The 23,585-nt window shown below is 51.1% G+C and overlaps 1 protein-coding gene across 4 annotated transcripts in view; it reads right to left on the bottom strand.

Moving 5' to 3' along the window:
* BRPF1 (bromodomain and PHD finger containing 1) overlaps positions 1-23,585 on the bottom strand; it is a 101,415-nt gene that overhangs the window by 35,062 nt on the left and 42,768 nt on the right. For all 4 annotated transcript variants that reach the window (XM_063940990.1, XM_063940992.1, XM_063940991.1 and 1 more), the window contains one exon: positions 14,039-14,351. In XM_063940990.1, coding sequence (XP_063797060.1) covers positions 14,039-14,351 — 313 coding nt within the window. The remainder of the gene's footprint in view (positions 1-14,038; positions 14,352-23,585) is intronic.

The raw sequence follows: 23,585 nt of genomic DNA on the forward strand, positions 1-23,585 counted from the left end.
AAGTCCCCACTCTCCTGGATGGAGATCGTGTCTGCTGAGGAAGCCTGCTTCCCAGTTGTCCACTCCCGAAATGAAGACCGCTGACAGAGCGCTTACGTGATTTTCCGCCCAGCGAAGAATCCTGGTGACTTCCGCCATTGTCACTCTGCTCCTTGTCCCGCCTTGGCGGTTTACATGAGCCACGGCTGTGACGTTGTCTGATTGAATCAGAACCGGTAGGTCGCGAAGAAGATCCTCCGCTTGTCGTAGGCCGTTGTATATGGCCCTCAATTCCAGTACGTTGATGTGTAGACAAGCCTCCTGGCTTGACCATAGCCCTTGAAAATTTCTTCCTTGTGTGACTGCTCCCTATCCTCGGAGGCTCGCGTCCGTGGTCACCAGAACCCAGTCCTGAATGCCGAACCTGCGACTCTCTAGAAGGTGAGCACTTTGCAGCCACCACAGGAGAGACACCCTGGCCCGGGGGGACAGGCTTATCTTCTGATGTATTAGTAGATGGGACCCGGACCACTTGTCCAGGAGGTCCCACTGAAACGTCCTTGCATGAAACCTGCCGAAGGGGATGGCCTCGTAGGCTGCCACCATTTTCCCCAGAACACGAGTGCATTGATGAACAGACACTCTTTTCGGCTTTAGCAAGTCTCTGACCATGTTCTGGAGGTCCTGGGCTTTTTCCATCGGGAGAAAAACCCTCTTCTGCTCCGTGTCCAGAATCATTCCTAGGAATGATAGTCGAGTCGTTGGAATCAATTGTGACTTTGGCAGATTGAGAATCCAACCGTGTTGTTGTAGTACTCTCAGGGAGAGAGACACGCTTTTCTGCAAATGATCTCTCGATCTTGCTTTTATCAGGAGATCGTCCAAGTATGGGATAATTGTGACTCCCTGCCTGCGCAGGAGCACCATCATCTCCGCCATCACCTTGGTGAAAATCCTCGGGGCCGTGGAAAGCCCAAACGGCAACGACTGAAACTGGTAATGAGAGTCCTGTACAGCGAATCTCAGGTATGCCTGATGAGGAGGATATATGGGGACATGAAGGTATGCATCCTTTATGTCGAGTGACACCATAAAATCCCCCCCTTCCAGACTGGAGATCACAGCCCGGAGCGATTCCATCTTGAATTTGAACTTTTTCAAGTACAGGTTTAGGGATTTTAGATTTAAAATGGGTCTGACCGAACCATCCGGCTTCGGGACCACGAACAGGGTCGAATAGTACCCTTTCCCCCGTTGGACTAGGGGAACCTTGACAATCACTTGCTGTTGATACAGCTTTTGAATTGCAGCGAACACTACTTCCCTCTCTGGGGGAGAAGCTGGCAAGGCCGACTTGAAAAATCGGCGAGGGGGCACCTCTTCGAATTCCAGTTTGTAGCCTTGGGATACAAATATCCATCGCCCAAGGATCCACGTCTGACAGAACCCAGACCTGGCTGAAGAGTCGAAGACGTGCCCCCACCGGTGCGGACTCCCTCAGTGGAGCCCCAGCGTCATGCGATGGATTTAGTGGAAGCCGGGGAGGACTTCTGCTCCTGGGAACTAGCCGGAGCAGGTGCTCTCTTTCCTCTACCCTTACCTCTGGCGAGGAAAGATGAGCCCCGACCTCTTCTGGACTTATGCGACCGAAAGGACTGTATCTGATATTGTGGAGTTTTCTTTTTCTGTGGGGGAACAAAAGGCAAAAAGGTAGATTTACCCGCGGTAGCTGTGGCAACCAGGTCCGCGAGACCTTCCCCAAATAAAACTTCACCTTTGTATGGCAAAACCTCCATATGCTTCTTTGAGTCGGCATCACCCGTCCATTGGCGGGTCCACAGGGCTCGCCTAGCAGAAATCGCCATGGTGTTGGCTCTCGAACCCAGCAGCCCAACGTCTCTTTGAGCGTCTCTCACATATAAGACTGCGTCTTTAATGTGACCTAAGGTCAATAAAATGGTATCCCTATCTACGGTATCAAGGTCAGCTGACAAGGTATCTGTCCAAGCTGCAACTGCACTACACACCCATGCTGATGCTATTGCCGGTCTGAGCAAAGCACCTGTATGCGCATAAATAGACTTTAAAGTAGTTTCCTGTCTGCGATCAGCAGGATCCTTGAGGGCTGGAGACGGTAGCGCCACTTTCTTGGACAGGCGTGTTAAAGCCTTGTCCACCCTGGGTGAGGATTCCCAACGTACCCTGTCCTGTGCAGGGAAAGGATACGCCATAAGAAATCTCTTGGGAATCTGCAGTTTTTTATGGAGTTTCCCAAGCTTTTTCAAATAACTCGTTAAGCTCATGGGATGGGGGAAAGGTTACCTCAGGTTTCTTTTCCTTATACATGCGCACCCTCGTGTCTTTTATTGCAATAATCATATAATGAATACTTTTTGCCACCCTCGGGTGCAACCTCGCTTCATCGTAGTCGACACTGGAGTCAGAGTCCGTGTCAGTATCAGTGTCTGCTATCTGGGATAGGGGACGTTTTTGAGAGCCAGAAGGGCCCGATGACCCAGCCGAAGCCGTGGATTGACTCCCTGCTCTTTCACTGGACTCTGCTTTGTCCAATCTCTTATGTAATAAGGTCACATTTGCATTTAAAACATTCCACATGTCCATCCAATCATGAGTCGGCGTTGCCGACGGCGACACCACAATCATCTGCTCCACCTCCTCCTTAGCTGAGCCTTCCGCATCAGACATGCCGACACACTCGTACCGACACCCCCGCACCCCCGGATATAGATAGAAGGAGACCGTTCCCCAATAAGGCCCTTTGGAGAGACAGAGAGAGTGTATGCCAGCACACACCCAGCGCCAACTGACACTGGAAAATAATGTCCCAGATAATAGCGCTTTTATATTAAATTACTGTGTAATACACTCGCTGCGCCTTACAAGTGCCCCCCTCCTCTTTTCAGCCCTGTGTCACCGTGTTCAGCAGGGGAGATACCGGGGAGACAGCTTCTCTGCAGATCTCTGTGGAGAAAATGGCGCTGGTTAGTGCTGAGGGACCAAGCTCCGCCCCCTCCAGCGGCGGGCTTCGGTCCCGCTCAAACTCAAAACTGGCGGGGGATTTAAAAAATTACTTCCTCCGCAGTGCCTATAATATTGCCAGATATAGAGGTTATTATTGCTGCCCAGGGCACACCCCCTGCGCCCATCAGTGCCCACTAGTGTTTGTAGTGTGTGGGAGCAATGGCGCGCAGCGTTACCTCAGTGAAGATAAGAAGTCTTCTGCCGCCTTGAAGTCTTCTTTTCTTCTTATACTCACCCGGCTTCAATCTTCCGGCTCTGTGAGGAGGACGGCGGCGCGGCTCTGGGACGAACGGCGGGGGGAGACCTGCGTTCCGACTCCCTCTGGAGCAAATGGTGTCCAGTAGCCTAAGAAGCAGAGCCTATCACTTAAGTAGGTCTGCTTCTCTCTCCTCAGTCCCACGATGCAGGGAGCCTGTTGCCAGCAGTGCTCCCTGAAAATAAAAAACCTAACAAAATTCTTTTTCAGAGAAACTCAGGAGAGCTCCCTGTAGTGCACCCAGTCTCCTCTGGGCACAGGATCTAACTGAGGTCTGGAGGAGGGGCATGGAGGGAGGAGCCGGTGCACACCCATTCTAAAGTTCTTTATAGTGCCCATGTCTCCTGCGGAGCCCGTCTATACCCCATGGTCCTTACGGAGTTCCCAGCATCCTCTAGGACGTAAGAGAAAATAAGATTTTACTTACCGGTAAATCTATTTCTCGTAGTCCGTAGTGGATGCTGGGAACTCCGTAAGGACCATGGGGAATAGACGGGCACCGCAGGAGACATGGGCACTTTAAGAAAGAATTTGGATTCTGGTGTGCTCTGGCTCCTCCCTCTATGTCCCTCCTCCAGACTTCAGTTAAAGAAACTGTGCCCGGAAGAGCTGACAGTACAAGGAAAGGATTTTGGGAATCCAGGGTAAGACTCATACCAGCCACACCAATCACACCGTATAACTTGTGATAACTTTACCCAGTTAACAGTATGAACAATAACAGAGCATCAGATAAACCCTCATGCAACTATAACATCTCCTATATAATAGCCCTATTCTGTGACCTTGTGATTCATTTGCTAACGCTGGGCGGAGTCACAGCAGTGGGCGGAGTTATTCAAATGAGTCACAGAGATCTGGCCAAATCTACAGGAGACTAGGAGCAGAAGCAGATAGCATGGACATTGGGCATGTCACAGACAGGGCTGCATACCTCCCAGCTTTCTGCAGGAGCTTTCTCCAGGCAGAAGGAGGGAAACACTCGGCGAAAAGGGGGCGTGGCTTCACGGGAGGGTCCCCGTTTTCGTCAGTGAGGGGGCATGCCCAGCGCTCTGTGAGCTGCTGGCATGCCCCCAGGGGCTGATTATGAGTCCGGGGGGCCCAGGGCACTTGAGACAGGGGAGCCCTATCTCATTGCTGTGCCTGCTGGGGGTTGGGGGCGTGGCCTAATCGCGGACCGCGCGGCCACGCCCCCTTATGCAAATTCCGATTATTGTTTTTATTTTTTTTATGGGATTTTGGCCCCTCAGCTAGGGCTAAATCCAGAGGAGGTGGTCGCTCCCCCCTACACACCCGCACAGGGAGAAGAAAGCAGGGAGACTGCTGCCTCCCTGCAACACCACAGACCTGCCAATATGCAGCAGCGTGTGCTGACTGTAGCGCAATGCTGCCACTGTTGCTGGCAGGACGGGGGGAGCTTCTGAGCTGGGACAGAGCTACTCCAGCCGGGGGGGCCTCTAAAACTGTGGGGCCAACGGTACGTATCCCCCCCCCTTAATCCGGCTCTGCTGCTGGAACCCCCCCATTAATCCGTACCCCCTGATGCCCCCTCTCCCTCTGTCTCCACTATTCACCGCTGCTCTGCTAAGCAGAACAGCGAGTACAGGAGCTTTCCAACTGCCCCCCCCCCCACCGCAGGACACTGCGACCCGCGGGTGGGACAGCGGGACAGACCCCAAAAAATGGGACTGTCCCGCGAAAATCGGGACATTTGGGAGGTATGGGGGTGTGTGAGGGGTATGTCATACAGACAGACGGGCACCGGCTCACTGTGTGCTTGACCCCCCACATCGGCATACTCAGCAGGGTCTCTCTGGTGTGGAGGAGCGTCACTTTCTGACACACTCCACGCTTCTTAGCTGCAGTTTAGTGGGGCACCTGCCGCTGTGCAGGTTCCATACTGCCTCTGTTATCTCCAGCCCCGGCAACCCCACCGCTAGCTGCAGCGCTGCCACCCGCAGTGGAGTGCGCCCAGCTCATTCACACACTTTAGCTGGCGGGTAGCGCTGCAGAAATCCGAGCTGCTTGCAGGCTCTGACCCACTCCTCCCTCCAGCCGCAGCGTCTCCTGGGAGCTAACCAGTCACTCCCAGTCTCCCCTTACCACAGTGCCCGGAAGCCATGAGGTCCGCGCCACGTGCATGCTATGACCCCCTCCTCCCTCCAGCCGCAGCATCTCCTGGGGGCTAACCAGTCATTTCCAGTCTCACCTTACCACAGTGCCCGGCAGCTGCGCGAGGTCTGCGGTGTGTGACTGAGGAGGGGGGGGAGGGATGCGGACTGGCAGAGAAAGCAGGACTCCAGCCTGAGAGAGTCAGCCATGCCAAGTCTCCAGCAGCAGCAGATCCCAACAGGTTGGAATGGAACAGCAGCAGCCAGCAGCAGTGACTCCGGTAAGACACATCTGTCTGTCACCACTGTTTTGTCCCTAATACCAATCTCTCCCGTGCCCTGTGTTCTGTCATGTCCCTGGCCTTGCCCTGCCACCCTTATTCTGGCCCTTTCACCCTTATCCTGGCCCTGTCACCCTTATGCTGGCCCTGTTACCCCTATCCTGGCCCTGTCACCCCTGTGCTTGCCCTGTGAACCCTATACTGGCCCCGTCACCCCTGTCCTGGTCCTGCCGCCCCTACCCTGGCCCTGTCACCCCTATCCTGTCCCTATCATTTCTGTCCTGGCCCTGTCACCCCTGTCCTGGCCCCGTCACCCCTGTCCTGGCCCCGTCACCCCTGTCCTGGCACCGTCGCCCCTATCCTGGCACCGTCACCCCTATCCTGGCCCCGTCAACCCTGTACTGACCCTGTCACCCCTGTACTGGCCCTGTTACTGCATACCCTCCAACTACCTTTTATGGCATGTACAGTACCCGCAGCGCCTCCAGACCTCTCCCCAATGCACCACACCTCCGCACCTTCCCCTCCACCACATGCGGCACTCCACCCCTCCCCCACATGCTGTGCCTCCAGACCCCCTACACCACCCGTGGCTCCCACTCCTCCACCCCTTCACCACCCACAGCACCTCCAGGCCCCTTCCACCATTCACCCCCCTTATACGTCTCCCCCCCACACCTGCCCCCCTCCACCCGCAGCATCTGCAGACACCCTCCTCCATCAGCGGTCCCCCCCTCACCCACCCCTCCCCCACCAATGGCACCCCTGCACCTGCCCCTCCACCACCTGCAGCACCTCCGGACCTCCTTTCCCATCCGCCGCAACACCCGTACCTGCCCCTACCCTACCCATGGTGCCTGCGGTCCCCTACCCAACCCCCGGCACACCCATCCCTTCCCATCCCACAGCACCTCCGGAACCCTTCACCCATCCACAACATCCCCACACCTGCCCCTCTCCCACCCGTGGCACCCCTGCCCCTCCCCCACATGCGGTGCCTCCGGACCCCTCCCCCATCTGCATCCCCCACTCCTCTGCCCCTCCCCCACGCGCAGCACCTCCCGAACCCTCCCCACCCGGGCCCCACCCCCACTTCTGCCTCCCCTCCACCCGCAGCATCTACAGACACCATCCGCAGTCCCCCCCGCACCCGCTACATTCTGTACATCGTGCCCTGCAGGTGCTGTTCACGCCGTCGCAAGGGGCTGCGCCTCCTTCACCATCGCACGCCCTTTCATTGTGCAATATTTAACCACTAACAAAGGAATGCAGGTAATACTCCATATAATACAAATATTAAACCCCAGAAAGGCATGCAAGGGTTAAGGGGGCGTAGCCCCTTGCGACGGTGTGAAGAGCGCCCGTAGGGCGCGATGAAGCACCTAGTAATCCTTATTTAAGCAATAACTATATACAAGCATTGCAGAAGAAGTCTGCACTTGGGACAGGCGCCCAGCATCCACTACGGACTACGAGAAATAGATTTACCGGTAAGTAAAATCTTATTTTCTGTAACGTCCTAGTGGATGCTGGGGACTCCGTAAGGACCATGGGGATTATACCAAAGCTCCCAAACGGGCGGGAGAGTGCGGATGACTCTGCAGCACCGATTGAGCAAACGATAGGTCCTCCACAGCCAGGGTATCAAACTTGTAGAACTTTGCAAACGTATTTGAACCTGACCAAGTAGCAGCTCGGCATAGCTGTAATGCCGAGACCCCTCGGGCAGCCACCCAAGAAGAGCCCACCGTCCTAGTGGAATGGGCTTTCACTGATTTTGGCTGCGGCAATCCAGCCACAGAATGAGCCTGCTGAATCGTGTTACAGATCCAGCGAGCAATAGTCTGCTTTGAAGCAGGAGCCACCAAGCTTGTTGGATGCATACAGGATAAACAGTGACTCCGTTTTCCTGACTCTAGCCGTTCTGGCTACATAAACTTTTAAAGCCCTGACCACATCTAGTAACTCGGAATCCTCCAAGTCACGAGTAGCCACAGGGACCACAATAGGTTGGTTCATATGAAAGGATGAGACCACTTTTGGCAGAAATTGTGGACGTGTCCTCAATTCCGCTCTATCCATATGGAAAACCAGATATGGGCTTTTATGAGACAAAGCCGCTAATTCTGACACGCGCTTAGCCGAAGCCAAGGCTAATAGCATGACCACCTTCCACGTGAGATATTTCAACTCCACTGTTTTAAGTGGTTCAAACCAGTGTGATTTCAGGAAACTCAACACCACGTTAAGATCCCAAGGTGCCACTGGAGGCACAAAAGGAGGCTGAATATGCAGCACTCCTTTCACAAACGTCTGAACTTCTGGCAGAGAAGCCAACTCCTTTTGAAAGAAAATGGAAAGGGACGAAATCTGGACCTTAATTGAGCCTAACTTCAGGCCCAAATTCACTCCTGACTGAAGGAAGTGAAGGAAACGGCCCACCTGAAACTCCTCTGTAGGAGCATTGCTGGCCTTACACCAAAAAACATACTTTCGCCATATCCGGTGATAATGTTTAGCTGTTACGTCCTTCCTAGCCTTTATCAGCGTAGGAATGACCTCCTCCGGAATACCCTTTTCTGCTAGGATCCGGCGTTCAACCGCCATGCCGTCAAACGCAGCCGTGGTAAGTCTTGGAAGAGACAGGGTCCCTGTTGCAACAGGTCCTGTCTTAGATGAAGAGGCCACGGATCCTCTGTGAGCAATTCTTGCAGATCTGGATACCAAGTCCTTCGTGGCCAATCTGGAACAATGAGAATTGTTCTTACTCCTCTTTTCCTTATTATCCTCAGTACCTTGGTTATGAGAGGAAGAGGAGGAAATACATAGACCGACTGGAACACCCACGGTGTCACCAGGGAGTCTACAGCTACTGCCTGAGGGTCCCTTTACCTGGCGCAATAGCTCTGTAGCTTCTTGTTGAGGCGTGACGCCATCATGTCTATCTGTGGTAGTTCCCACCGACTTGTAATCTGTGTGAAGACTTCTTGATGAAGTCCCCACTCTCCTGGGTGGAGGTCGTGCCTGCTGTGGAAGTCTGCTTCCCAGTTGTCCACTCCCGGGATGAACACTGCTGACAGTGCGCTTACGTGATTCTCCGCCCAGCGAAGAATCCTGGTGGCTTCCGCCATCGCCACTCTGCTCCTTGTGCCGCCTTGGCGGTTTACATGAGCCACTGCGGTTATGTTGTCTGACTGAATCAGAACCGGTTGGTCGCGAAGTAGGGACTCCGCTTGACGTAGGGCGTTGTATATGGCCCTTAGTTCCAGGATGTTGATGTGAAGGCAAGTCTCCTGACTTGACCACAGGCCTTGGAAATTTCTTCCCTGTGTGACTGCCCCCCACCCCCGGAGGCTTGCATCCGTGGTCACCAGGACCCAGTCCTGAATGCCGAATCTGCGGCCCTCCAGAAGGTGAGCACTCTGCAGCCACCACAGGAGAGACACCCTGGCCCTGGGGGATAGGGTGATTAACCGATGCATCTGAAGATGTGATCCGGACCATTTGTCCAGGAGATCCCATTGAAAGGTCCTCGCATGGAACCTGCCGAAGGGAATGGCGTCGGATGATGCCACCATCTTTCCCAGGACTCGTGTGCAGTGATGCACCGACACCTTTTTTGGTTTTAATAGGTCTCTGACTAGTGTCATGAGTTCCTGAGCCTTCTCCATCGGGAGATAAACCCTCTTCTGGTCTGTGTCCAGAATCATGCCCAGGAAGGGCAGACGAGTCGTAGGAATCAACTGCGACTTTGGAATATTCAGAATCCAGCCGTGCTGTCCTAACACTTCCAGAGAGTGTGCTACGCTGATCCGTAACTGCTCTCTTGACCTCGCTTTTATGAGGAGATCGTCCAAGTATGGGATAATTGTGACCCCTTGCTTCCGCAGGAGTACCATCATTTCTGCCATCACCTTGGTAAATATTCTCGGTGCCGTGGAGAGACCAAACGGCAACGTCTGAAATTGGTAATGACAATCCTGTACCACAAGTCTGAGGTACGCCTGATGAGGTGGATAAATGGGGACATGAAGGTATGCATCCTTTATGTCCAGAGACACCATAAAATCCCCCTCTTCCAGGCTTGCAATCACCGCTCTGAGCGATTCCATCTTGAACTTGAACCTTTTCAGGTATATAGAAACATAGAATTTGACGGCAGATAAGAACCACTTGGCCCATCTAGTCTGCCCCTTTCTTTTTATCCTTTAGGTAATCTCAACCCTTTTTAAACCTTAATTCTTTGTAAGGATATTCATATGCCTATCCCAAGCATGTTTAAATTGCTCTACAGTCTTAGCCTCTACCACCTCTGATGGGAGACTATTCCACTTATCCACTACCCTTTCTGTGAAGTAATTTTTCCTTAAATTTCCCCTGAACCTCCCCCCCTCCAGTCTCAGTGTATGTCCTCGAGTTCTAATACTTCTCTTCCTTTGAAGAATGTTTCCCTCCTGAACTTTGTTAAGACTCTTGATATATTTGAAAGTTTCTATCACGTCTCCCCTTTCCCTTCTCTCCTCCAAACTATACATGTTAAGATCTTTTAGCCTTTCCGGGTACGTTTTGCGATGTAGGCCATGCACCATTTTAGTTGCCCTTCTTTGTACACTCTCTAATGTATTTATATCTTTCTGGAGATATGGTCTCCAGAACTGGACACAGTATTCCAGATGGGGCCGCACCAATGACCTATACAGTGGCATTATCACTTCTTTTTTCCTGCTACTGATTCCTCTCCTTATGCAACCAAGCATCTGACTTGCCTTTCTCATTGCTTTGTTGCATTGCTTTCCTGCCTTCAAGTCACTTGAAATAGTGACTCCTAAATCCCTTTCCTCCTCAGTAGTTTCCATTATAGTACCCTTGATACTATATTTAGCCTTTGGGTTTTTGAGACCCAAGTGCATGATTTTGCATTTTTTAGTATTAAACTGTAGTTGCCACGTTCTTGACCATTTCTCAAGCCTAGCTAGGTCATCAATCATTTGTTTTACCCCTCCCGGTGTGTCTACCCTGTTGCATATCTTTGTATCATCTGCAAAAAGGCATACCTTCCCTTCAATACCATGTTCAGAGATTTTAAATTCAATATGGGTCTGACCGAACCGTCCAGTTTCGGTACCACAAACATGGTCGAATAATAACCCTTCCCTTGTTGAAGGAGGGGAACCTTGACCACCACCTGCTGAAGATACAATTTGTGAATTGCAGCTAACACTATTTCCCTCTCTAATGGGGAAGCTGGCAGGGCCGATTTGAGGTATCGGTGAGGGGGCATCTCTTCGAATTCCAGCTTGTATCCCTGAGACACAATCTCTATTGCCCAGGGATCCACCTGGGAGTGAACCCACTTGTGGCTGAAATTTCGGAGACGCGCCCCCACCGGGCCTAGCTCCGCCTGTGGAGCCCCAGCGTCATGCGGTGGATTTAGTGGAAGCCGGGGAGGACTTCTGTTCCTGGGAACTAGCTGTGTTGTGCAGCTTCCTTCCTCTGCCCCTGCCTCTGGCAAGAAAGGACGCACCTCGGACTTTGCCTTTTTGTGATTGAAAGGACTGCATTTGGTAATACGGTGCTTTCTTAGGTTGTGAGGGAACATATGGCAAAAAAATTTACTTTCCAGCAGTAGCTGTGGAGACCAGGTCCGAGAGACCCTCCCCAAACAATTCCTCACCCTTGTAAGGTAAAACCTCCATGTGCCTTTTTGAGTCGGCATCGCCTGTCCATTGCAGAGTCCACAGGACCCTTCTGGCAGAAATCGACATTGCATTTATTCTAGAGCCCAGTCGGCTAATGTCTCTTTGAGCATCTCTCATATATAGGACAGCGTCTTTTATATGCCCCAGGGTCATTAATATAGTATCCTTGTCTAAGGTATCAAGTTCCTCAGATAAGGTATCCGTCCATGCTGCTACAGCACTACACACCCAGGCCGACGCAATTGCCGGCCTTAATAAGGTACCTGAATGTGTATAAATGGACTTCAGGGTACCCTCCTGCTTTCTATCCGCAGCATCTTTGAGGGTGGCCGTATCCTGTGACGGCAGGGCTACCCTCTTGGATAAGCGTGTTAGAGCTTTGTCCACCCTAGGGGAGGATTCCCAGCGTAACCTGTCCGTTGGCGGGAAGTGATACGCCATAAGCATCCTCTTGGAAATCTGTAGTTTTTTATCTGGAGATTCCCAAGCCTTTTCACATAACTCATTTAGCTCATGTGAAGGGGGAAAGGTCACCTCCTGCCTTTTTTCCCCATACATATGAACCCTCTTGTCAGGGACTGGGGTTTCCTCTGTGATGTGCAACACATCCTTCATTGCTATAATCATATAACGGATGGCTTTAGCCAATTTAGGCTGTAACTTTGCATCATCGTAATCGACACTGGAGTCAGAATCCATGTCGGTATCTGTGTCAACAATTTGGGATAGTGGGCGCTTCTGAGACCCTGACGGCCTCTGCGACATCGGATCAGGCATGGGCTGAGACCCTGACTGTCCTAAGGTTTCAGCTTTATCCAACCTTTTATGCAAGGAATTAACATTATCATTTAAAACCTTCCACATATCCATCCAATCAGGTGTCGGCGCCGTCGGCGGAGACACCACATTCGTTTGCTCCCGCTCTGCTTCCACATAGCCTTCCTCATCAGACATGTCGACACAAGCGTACCGACACACCACACACACAGGGGATGCTCTTTTTTGAAGACAGTTCCCCCACAAGGCCCTTTGGAGAGACAGAGAGAGAGTATGCCAGCACACACCCCAGCGCTATATGTCCCAGGAATCACACAGTAACTTAGTGTTAGCCCAGTAGCTGCTGTATATTATATTTTTGCGCCTAATTTATGTGCCCCCCCTCTCTTTTTACCCTCTACTACCGTGAATCTGCAGGGGAGAGCCTGGGGAGCTTCCTCTCAGCGGAGCTGTGGAGAGAAAATGGCGCTGGTGAGTGCTGAGGAAGAAGCCCCGTCCCCCTCAGCGGCGGGCTTCTGTCCCGCGTTTCTGTACACTATTATGGCGGGGGCTCATACATATATACAGTGCCCAACTGTATATATGTCTAACTTTTGCCAAGAGGTCCTAATTGCTGCCCAGGGCCCCCCCCCACTCCCTGCACCCTACAGTGACCGGAGTATGTGGGTGTAGTGTGGGAGCAATGGCGCACAGCTGCAGTGCTGTGCGCTACCTCACTGAAGACTGGAGTCTTCTGCCGCTGATTTCGAAGTCTTCTTGCTTCTTTCACCCGGCTTCTGTCTTCCGGCTCTGCGAGGGGGATGGCGGCGCGGCTCCGGGATCGGACGACAAAGGGTGAGAGATCCTGTGTACGATCCCTCTGGAGCTAATGGTGTCCAGTAGCCTAAGAAGCAGGACCTATCTTCAGAGAGTAGGGCTGCTTCTCTCCCCTCAGTCCCACGGTGCAGGGAGCCTGTTGCCAGCAGATCTCCCTGAAAATAAAAAACCTAACAAAATACTTTCTTATAGCAAGCTCAGGAGAGCTCACTAAGTAGCACCCAGCTCGTCCGGGCACAGATTCAAACTGAGGTCTGGAGGAGGGACAGAGGGAGGAGCCAGAGCACACCAGAATCCAAATTCTTTCTTAAAGTGCCCATGTCTCCTGCGGAGCTTGTCTATTCCCCATGGTCCTTACGGAGTCCCCAGCATCCACTAGGACGTTAGAGAAATAGGATTTTGATTACCTACCGGTAAATCCTTTTCTCGTAGTCTGTAGAGGATACTGGGCGTCCGCCCAGTGCTTCGTGTTTCCTGCTCTGTTACTTCGTTAAGTATTGTTGTTGGTTCAGCTTTGCTGTTCTTGTTCAGTTTTGGTTAGCATGGCTTTCCTCTTGTTTGTGTGTGCTGGTTCGAATCTCACCACTTTTCTGTTACATCCTTCCTCAGGATATGTCCGTCTCCTCGGGCACAGTTTCTAGACTGAGTCTGGTAGGAGGGGCATAGAGGGAGGAGCCAGTGCACACTATTGATTTCTTAAAGTGTCCAAGGCTCCTTGTGGATCACCCCATGGTACTAATGTGGACTCCAGTATCCTCTACAGACTACGAGAAATGGATTTACCGGTAGGTAATTAAAATCCTATTTTTTTTTTACATTCCTTGCCCTGGGATACAACACAAAGCTGCTTGATACAGCAGTATCAAATACAATGCAACTGCACCTGGAAAATATTATATCTATATCTATCTATCTCTCTCTCTCTATACATGGCTAAAAGAATACTTAATGAAATCTAAACTTCCACATATATGTCATTACTGTTAGTGAAACATTTGTACCCAACAACATCAGTGTTTTGGGCTTTGTGACCCATTAAGAATGAAGTAACTGTAGCATAGAGCAGTCACCACTTACCGCTCTCTCTGCCGTGACGTCCAGTCTCATTTCCCGTGGTGACTTGGGGTATGTGCATTCCAGTCTCAAAGTCAATCCCAATCTTTTCCGCCTGCCGACGAGCCTGCTGGATGACAGCTGCGCCCTGCTCTCGGAGCCGGACTGCTGAGCGGTAGAAGATGGTGTCCTTCGCGTTGTACTTTATGCAGTTGTTGACTATTAGGTTGAAGTCCTCCTCAAACTGGTCAAAGTTTTGGTAGCGGAACGCTTCTAGGTTACTCTTCATCGTCTTAAAGTCCATTGGCTTCTTGATGTGTTCTAGGTAGTCAGGTACCTGACAGGAAACAGCGCAAAGAGTTAAAGGACAATCAGCTTGTGCCAATCATCCACTGGCGCTATAGGAACTGCTCCTGCAAGCAGATTTTAGTGATGTTATATTCTGTATTTACTACAGACTTGCTCCTAAACATATCGTTACCATGGCAAACAAATTAAAGCCATGTCTGCTATTATATTCTTACTAAGACAAGACGGGATGCGGTCAATTTACCTACAATAAAAATCCCGATGGTCAAAATACCGACAACCATTGACCGACGGTCAAAATACCGACATTTAAAATACAGACAGGTCAAAAACTCGACATGGGTTTTTCATTGAAACAGACTTGTTCATACTTTACCATCCCAGTGGACCTGGAGGGGGAATATAGGAATATAATAGTGTGCCGAGCGCTGCAATGCACCGTGCCCGAAGAATGGCGAGCCATGTGAGGGGACGCGGTACACTTGTATGGTATCCATGTTGACACACACACCAAAAAAATATATGAACAACTAGTGTTGACTTTGATTTTTCGACATTTTAAATGTTGGTATTTTGACCATCAGTCAATTGTTGTCGGTATTTTGACTGTAGGTATTTCATACTAAACCAGACAAGACAACCTCTCAGTTTACCCCTAGCCCAGCAAGTAGATAATAACATTAAGAAATACAGAGTAGAACAAACTCAGTAGAATTGGTCTCCGATGGGGCCTACACAATCTCTCTCTTGTTTCTGGGGGCAGCTGAGGATGTTCCAGCCAAACAATATTACCGATAGCTGTGGCTGTCACTCAGTAGAGCTACTAACATGGTCTTATGCGACTGGCCATTTCCTTTACTGCTGTAGGGGAAAAGCTGTGGTACTGCCCATTATGTGAATAAACAGAGGGAAAGATTATGGTTTGTGCTGAATATCCGGTCACCATAAAGAGAAGGGAGAACACTGTGAAGCTAGGTAACTAAAAGAATGGGAACAGAAGCTCCACCAGCAGGGGGCGATCTCAGTAACTCAAGTCAGTGTATAAAGGCGGTGCTTGTTTGATGAACAGGGAGCAAACTGGCAGCCATGTTCCTCAGCCTTGGCGTATCTGACGTATGGCATAACCTGTTATTTACTGGCATCTCTACACTAGGCCCTTTTAAGAGAAGGCTTAAACATACAATTGGTTAATGACATTTACATGCGTAACAGCCATTTAAAAAACGGCTAAAGAGCGCTGCAGCCTTCCTATCTACAGGCTGAATTAGACAACATAAAACACACTAGGCGTGTATCATTGTAGTTATTGCAATAAGTTTTGTTTAGAGCAACTAAAGTTTGAAGGTTTTTTGTTTTTTTTTGCATGTCATGTTCTTATTTAGCAGAAAGGGCTGGGAGTAACTTCTCATCAGAGAAGTGTGGTAATTCAGAGGGCACACACAAAACCCTTTTCTCTAGCATCCATAAGGGATATTGGGGAATCTAGTACGATGAGGTATATATGGGGTCCAAAGGAGCCAGTGCACTTTAAATTTCTTCACTGGGTGTACTGGCGCCTCCCCTCTATGCCTCCTCCTATAGGCAGTTTAGAAAAAAGTCCCCTCAGGAAAGGATGCACATCTCTGAGCTCCAGAGAGTTTTCTTCAGTTTCTTCTTTCTGTTTGTTATTTTCGGAATGCTGCCTGGACACTGTGGCAGTTGGGGGGGGGGGGGGGCGGTCACCGGCCTTACGAGGTGCAGAGCCGCTTCTCCGCTGCAGAACCACCGTCTTGAGGGGTTGTTGTTCAGCGGGGCACTGCGCCTTGGCTGTTACAGCCGCACAACCCCAACGCTGCCTGAAGGCGACATCGGTGATGAGTACACACCGGGGGCCCCGCTAAGATTCCCCATGTAGACCGGCACAAAACCGCTAGAACTAGCACTTGATGTTTTTTTTAGCTGTAAGGAGACTTTGCCAGTATAATATATCTCTATAGCTCCGGCACCATTGGAGGGGGCGGAGCTACATCAGACCGGGACCTGAGGCATTGTGGCGCCTTCCTCTGCTTACTGCAGCCTTTCTCAGCACACACAGCGCTTCCTGACTCCTCAGACACGCTGGATATCTGGTACAGGGTGTAGCAAAGGGGGAGAGACGCTTGTATACACTATCTGGGTCCTCTTTAGGACAGGAATGGTTCGTGTTTACTGTAATATAGTGAGCTGATGGCCTCACTGGGGCTGTACATCTCAGGGTGTGCTGGTGTCCTCTCTCTCTCTCTCTCTCTCTCTGTGTCTCCTCTCACATACAGTGTATGTGTGTATGTTATTGTGCTTACTGTGAAATATGGGTAAACACAAGCTGTGCAGTGTATGTCACACCAGATTCTCTCCCTTATCTCATGATTCTGTTTCCTGTGAACAATGCAGCCAATCTTCACAAATCAGTGAAGGGGCTGGGGGAGAGGGTCCAGAGTCCCACTAGTTAGGGTCTCTTAAAACCATGATGTCAGATATGTCATCCCAGCTCACTGCTAATGTACAGAAGACTCAGCTACTATAACAAGCTGTTGCAGATTTAGCTGCACAGCCCCCCCTCTCTCATGCAGGTTCACAGCAGCGTTGGTTACCTGCTCTATTCTCTAATACAGATGATGATATACAGGAGGATGGGGATGACTTGCATCCCATGAGTGGGGATCCTGATTCTGCTCAGGGTATTGAACCCCTAATTCTGGCTATTTGGGACGTGTTAAAGCTCCCTCTAAAGGACGCTGCATCACAGCAGTGGTTTTTCTTTTTTCAAAACAAGCCCAATGTCACTTTCCCTGACTGTGCAGAGTTAGATGACCTATTCAAGCAGGCCTGGAAAAATCCAGACAAAAAATTCAAAGTGTCCAAAAAATGTTTGCGCACTTTCCCATTTGCTCCTGAAGGTAGGAAATTTTGGGAGGAACCCCCTGGGGTGGATGTATCCATCTCTCGCCTGTCCTAAAAGGTGGTGCTGCCTACTCCGGGCTCCTTTACCATGAAGGATCCTGGGGATAGGAAGATAGAGACTACACTCCAGTCTATTTACATGGCAGCAGGTGTCTCACAAAGGCCAGTCATTGCGGGTTGCTGGATGACCCATGCTATTCATTCCTGGGCACTCAAATTCAGGGGGGCCTCTCGGGGAACATGCCCTTGATCACTATGGTGACCCTCCTAAAACACATTCAGGACACTACACGTGTCCTCTGTGATTCGCTCAAGTAGATGGGGAACATTAATGCTAGGACTTCTGCCATGGCAGTGTCGGCGCGCAGGGCCTTGTGGTTGCCTCAGTGGATTGCGGACGCAGAATCCAAACATAGTGTAGAAGGGATCCGGTCTCTAGGTCGACACTATCTAGGTCGACCACTATTAGTCGACAGTAACTAGGTCGACAGGGTTTCTAGGTAGACATGTTCTAGGTCGACAGGTCAACATGAGTTTTTCAGTTTTTTTTTAAATTTTTTGAACCTTTTCATACTTAACGATCCACGTGGACTACGATTGGAACGGTAATCTGACCGAAGCATGGCGAGCGAAGCGAGGGGACACGGTGCACTAATTGGGGTTCCCGGTCACTCTACGAAGAAAACGAGTTTTTTTTTTTTTAAACCTCATGTCGACCTTTTGACCTGTCGACCTAGAAACCCTGTCGACCTAGAAACCGTGTCGACCAATAGTGGTACTATCTAGGTACTATCTACCTTCCATACCACACCCGTGTAGAATCCCTTCCCTTTTCTGGAAATGGCTCTGAGGTTGAATTGGATACCTGGATTTCCAAAGTCACGGCTGGGAAATGCACGTTTCTCCCCTCTGGAGCCTCGCCGGCGAGACGCTCCTATCCGGGGCCATCTGTCCAGTCCTTTCGGTCTCACAGATTTCGATCTATGGCCAGATGTACCTCCAATGCGACTAGAGGCACCAGAGGTAAGACCAGAAAAACTGCAAGCACCAGCTCTCAGGAACAGACTACCAGTTCTGCTTCCACTAAGGCCTCAGCATGATGGTGCCACCCACCCTGAGGGGATCTCGAGGTGTGAGCTCGCCTGCGTCACTTCAGCCACGTCTGGGAGACTTCTTGCCAGGATACCTGGGTCAGAAATCTTGTTTCTCAAGGCTACAAGCTGGAGTTCGACAGTACTCCTCCCCAACAATTTTTCAAATCAAGCTTACCAGCTTTGGAGGATATGCAAGTTACGTTACAACAGGCCATCCAAAAGCTGGTCCAGTACTAATACTGCAACGCGGCAAGGGGTTTTACTCCAACCTATTTGTGGTGCCGAAACCGGACCGTTAGGTAAGATCCATTTTGACCTTAAAGTACTTGAATCCTTATTTGAAGGAGTTTAAGTTCAAAATGGAATCCCTGCGAGCAGGGATTGTGGGCTTGGAAGAACAGGAATTCATGGTCTCCTTGGATATCAAGGACGCCTACTACCATGTTCCAATTTGGCCTCCTCATCAGGCGTACCTGCGGTTTGCCTGCTGGACGATCACTTCCAATTCCAGGTACTGCCCTTCGGCCTGTCCACAGCCCCTAGGGGATTCACGAAGGTGATGGCGGAGATGATGTTCCAACTCCGGGTCTAGGGAGTCAATGTTGTCCCTTAACTGGATGATCTTCTGATAAAAGCAAGATCCAGGGAGCTTTTATTGCTCCATATCGACTACACTTATCCATCTTCTGTCAGACCATGGGTGGATCCTCAACTTTACAGAAGTCCCACCTGGAGCCAACTCAGAGGCTCCTGTTCCTGGGGATGTTGCTGGATACTGTGGCCCAGAAGGTGTTCCTACCAGAAGACAAGCCGAGAACACTTCAGGAGATGGTCCGCATGGTACTCCGACCTGCTCGATTGTCCATCCATATTTGCATAAGATTGTTGGGGAAGATAGTCGCCTTCTACAAGGCGATCCAATATGGCAGGTTCCATGCCAGAACTTTTCAGCTGGATCTCCTGAGCAAATGGTCCGGGTTCCCATCTTTAGATGCACCGGATGATACAGCTGGTCGCCTCAGGCCAGAATTTCCCTCCTGCGGTGGCTGCAGTCCTCCAATCTACTGGAGGGTCGGAATTTCGGAATTCCAGATTGGACCCTCCTCACAACAGATGCAAGTCTACGAGGATGGGGAGCGGTCACCCAAGGGGCGCAGATCCAGGGCAGGTGGTCAGCCCACGAAAGCCTTCTTCCGATCAACATTCTGGAACTTCGGGCGATCTACAATGCTCTGCTTCAGGCCTCTCCTCTGCCCAAGGATCATGCAATCCAGGTGCAGTCGGACTACGCCACAGCAGTGGTGTACATCAATCGACAAGGAGGGGAAAAAAAGCAGAGCCTGCATGCGAGAGGTGTCGAAGATACTCCTCTGGGCGGAAAGAAATGCAAGAGCAATGTCAGCAATCATCATTCCGGGTGTGGACAACTGGGAAGCAGATTTCCTGAGTCGTCACGATCTCCACCCAGGGGAGTGGGGATTCCACCAGCAGGTGTTCCAGCAGGTCATCAACCGGTGGGGCTGCCCGCAAATAGACATAATGGCTTCTCGTCTTAACAAGAAGCTTCACTGTTATTGCTCACGAACCAGGGACCCTCAGGCGAGGGCAACGGACGCACTGACGTCGTCTTGGCCTTACGGGCTGGTCTACCCGTTTCCTCCGATTCCGTTGCTCCCAAGGGTGCTCAAGCGCATCAGAAATCAGGGAGTCCAGGCAATTCTAATTACCCTGGATTAGCCTCGGAGGGCGTGGTACACGGATCTTCTGGACATATCCGTCGAAGTCCCTTGGCCTCTACCACTACGAAGAGTTCTTCTTCAACAAGGACCGTTGTTCTAACTGGACTTACGGCGACTTCGTTTGACGGCTTTGAGGTTGAACGGGACCATCCTAGCTCACAAGGGCCTTTCCAAGAAGGTTATTGCTACCATGGTTCAGGCCAGGAAACCTGTGACGCTAGCATTATATCTGGAGGAGATATGTCTCTTGATGCGGGGAACGCACGTTTCTGCCTGCTGAGTTTCACTTGGGACGTTTCTTACGTTTCCTGCAGGCTGGTGTGGATAAGGGCTTACGTCTGGGTTCCATTAAGGTCCAGATTTCATCCCTCTCCATTTTCTTCCAGAAGAAATTGGTAGTGTTGCCAGAAGTTCAGACTTTCTTGCAAGGGGTACTTCACATCCAACCTCCTTTTGTGCCGCCTACGGCACCCTGGGATTTGAATGTAGTGTTGGAATTTCTACAGTCCTCCTGGTTTGAACCTCTGATGACAGTAGAAGACAAGTACCTCAAGTGGAAGATGGTGAGGTTACTGGCCATGGCTTCTGCTCGACGTGTCTCAGAATTGGGGGTCTTTTACGAGGCAGAGCGGAGCTCCGGACTAGACAGCAGTTCCTGCCGAAGGTTGTCTCTGCGTTTCACTTGAATCAGCCTATTGTGATTTCGTCCAGTTCTGGCACTTCTGCTCCTCCGGAGGCATTGGATGCTGTGCGAGCCTTAAAAATCTATGTCAAGAGAACGGCTCGGATCAGAAAGACAGATTCTTTGTTCGTGCTCTATGGTGCACAGAAAAAGGGTTGTCCTGCTTCAAAGCAGTCCATTGCTCGTTGGGTTAGGCTTACTATTCAACAGGCCTATGTGTCAGCAGCCTTACCTGTTCCTAAATCTCTGAAGGTCCACTCTACAAGATCAGTGGGTTCTTCCTTGGCGGCTGCCCGTGGAGTCTCTGCCTTACAACTTTGCCGAGCTGCTACCTGGTCAGGCAAGAACACTTTTGTGAAGTTCTACAAGCTTGATACCCTGACCAAAGAGGATACCCAGTTTGGGCATGCGGTGCTGCAGCAGTCTCCACACGTTCCCGCCCGTTCTGGAAGCTTTGGGACGTCCCCATCGTACTAGATTCCCCAATATCCCTTATGGATGCTAGAGAAAATAGGATTTTAATTACCTACCAGTAAATCCTTTTCTCGTAGTCCATAAGGGATATTGGGGGTCATTCAGAGTTGATCGCAGCCAGCAACTTTTTTGCTGCTGCGGCAATCAACTAATCCCCGCTTATGGGGGAGTGTACTTTAGCATAGCAGGGCTGCGCTCGCTTGTGCAGCGCTGCTATGCTTAAAAAGTTTCCTGCAAAACAAGACCAGCCCTGCAGCTACTTACCCTGTGCGACGGATCCAGCGATGAAGGTCCTGGTTCTGATGTCAGACAGTCGCCTGGACACGCCTGCGTTCTTCTTCCCACTCCCCCGAAAAACTGCCTCCAACGGTGAGTATCCGCCCCAGAACGCCTCTCCGCTGTCAATCTTCTTCCGTCCAGCGCTGCGTCTTTTTTCCGCTGGGCGCTCCGTTGCCTGGCGACGTCAGTCGCCGGGCAACAACGCTCATGCGCAATGTGCTCGCCGCACATCCGCAGTTCCGACCCGCTCGCACCACATCGAACTGTTGCGTGCGAACAGGTCAGAATGACCCCCATTGGGCGCCCGCCTCAGTACGGTGACTTTTTGTTAAGCTAAGAAAAAACAACTTGGAACTGCGCTTAGCATTTAATTATAGCTATTTTATTTTTTATATATAAAATTAAATGAAAATAATGATAAAAAATATATTAAAATTAAACAGATTACCGTATATACTCGAGTATAAGCCGACTTTTTCAGCACTTTTTTTTGTGCTGAAAAAGCCACCTCGGCTTATACTCGAGTCAGTGCAGGCAGAGGCAGAGCAGTGTGAAGGAGGGACATGGAGCGCACAGCGCGCGGCGCTCCTGTGTCCCTCCTGCATCTCCGGCGGCAGCAGCGGCGGTTCTATTACAGGAAATACCCGTTCGTGACCTCTGATCACGAACCGGCACTTCCTATAATAGACCCGCCGCGGCCGCCGAAGATGCAGGAGGGACACAGGAGAGCCGCGCACGCTGTGTGTTTCGTGTCCCTCCAGAAGACAGCGCGGGATCGACGGAGGGGTAAGTAACAGCACTGTGGGGCATACCTGGCACTTGGGGAGGGAACGTATCTGGCAGCACTGTGGGGGCATATCTGGCAGCACTGTGGGGGCATATCTGGCAGCACTGTAGGGGCATATCTGGCAGCACTGTGGGGGCATAACTGGCAGCACTGTGGGGGCATAACTGGCAGCACTGTGGGGGCATATCTGGCAGCACTGTGGGGGCATATCTGGCAGCACTGTGGGGGCATATCTGGCAGCACTGTGGGGGCATATCTGGCAGCACTGTGGGGGCATATCTGGCAGCACTGTGGGGGCATATCTGGCAGCACTGTGGGGGCATATCTGGCAGCACTGTGGGGGCATATCTGGCAGCACTGTGGGGGCATATCTGGCAGCACTGTGGGGGCATAACTGGCAGCACTGTGGGGGCATAACTGGCAGCACTGTGGGGGCATATCTGGCAGCACTGTGGGGGCATATCTGGCAGCACTGTGGGGGCATATCTGGCAGCACTGTGGGGGCATATCTGGCAGCACTGTGGGGGCATATCTGGCAGCACTGTGGGGGCATATCTGGCAGCACTGTGGGGGCATATCTGGCAGCACTGTGGGGGCATATCTGGCAGCACTGTGGGGGCATATCTGGCAGCACAGTGGGGGCATATCTGGCAGCACAGTGGGGGCATATCTGGCAGCACTGTGGGGGCATAACTGGCAGCACTGTGGGGGCATATCTGGCAGCACTGTGGGGGCAAATCTGGCAGCACTGTGGGGGCATATCTGGCAGCACTGTGGGGGCATATCTGGCAGCACTGTGGGGGCATAACTGGCAGCACTGTGGGGGCATATCTGGCAGCACTGTGGGGGCATATCTGGCAGCACTGTGGGGGCATATCTGGCACTATGAGGGCATATCTGGCACTGAGGGCTGTGTACGGCTAGAGCTGCATTTCCCACCCTAGGCTTATACTCGAGTCAATAAGTTTTCCCAGGTTTTTGTGGTAGAATTAGGTGCCTCGGCTTAGATTCGGGTCGACTTATACTCGAGTATATACGGTATACAATTATACAATTACCGGCCGGATTTCTTGTATTGTACAGTCAATACATAAAACATTTGGTGTGTATAAAATACATAATTATTGTGCACAGCGAGAATTCCTCTCCTGTAAATGTATATTCATGCACAACGGGGTATACTCCACTAATTAAGAGAAACCGCTTTGATGACAATTATAACTTCGCAGACGTCCCTGCACTGTAAATTGCCTTATATAATGTCCGTTTAGTTTAAAGAAGAAAAATT

Source organism: Pseudophryne corroboree, chromosome 9, assembly GCF_028390025.1.
Source record: "Pseudophryne corroboree isolate aPseCor3 chromosome 9, aPseCor3.hap2, whole genome shotgun sequence".
Taxonomy (NCBI): Eukaryota; Metazoa; Chordata; class Amphibia; order Anura; family Myobatrachidae; genus Pseudophryne; species Pseudophryne corroboree.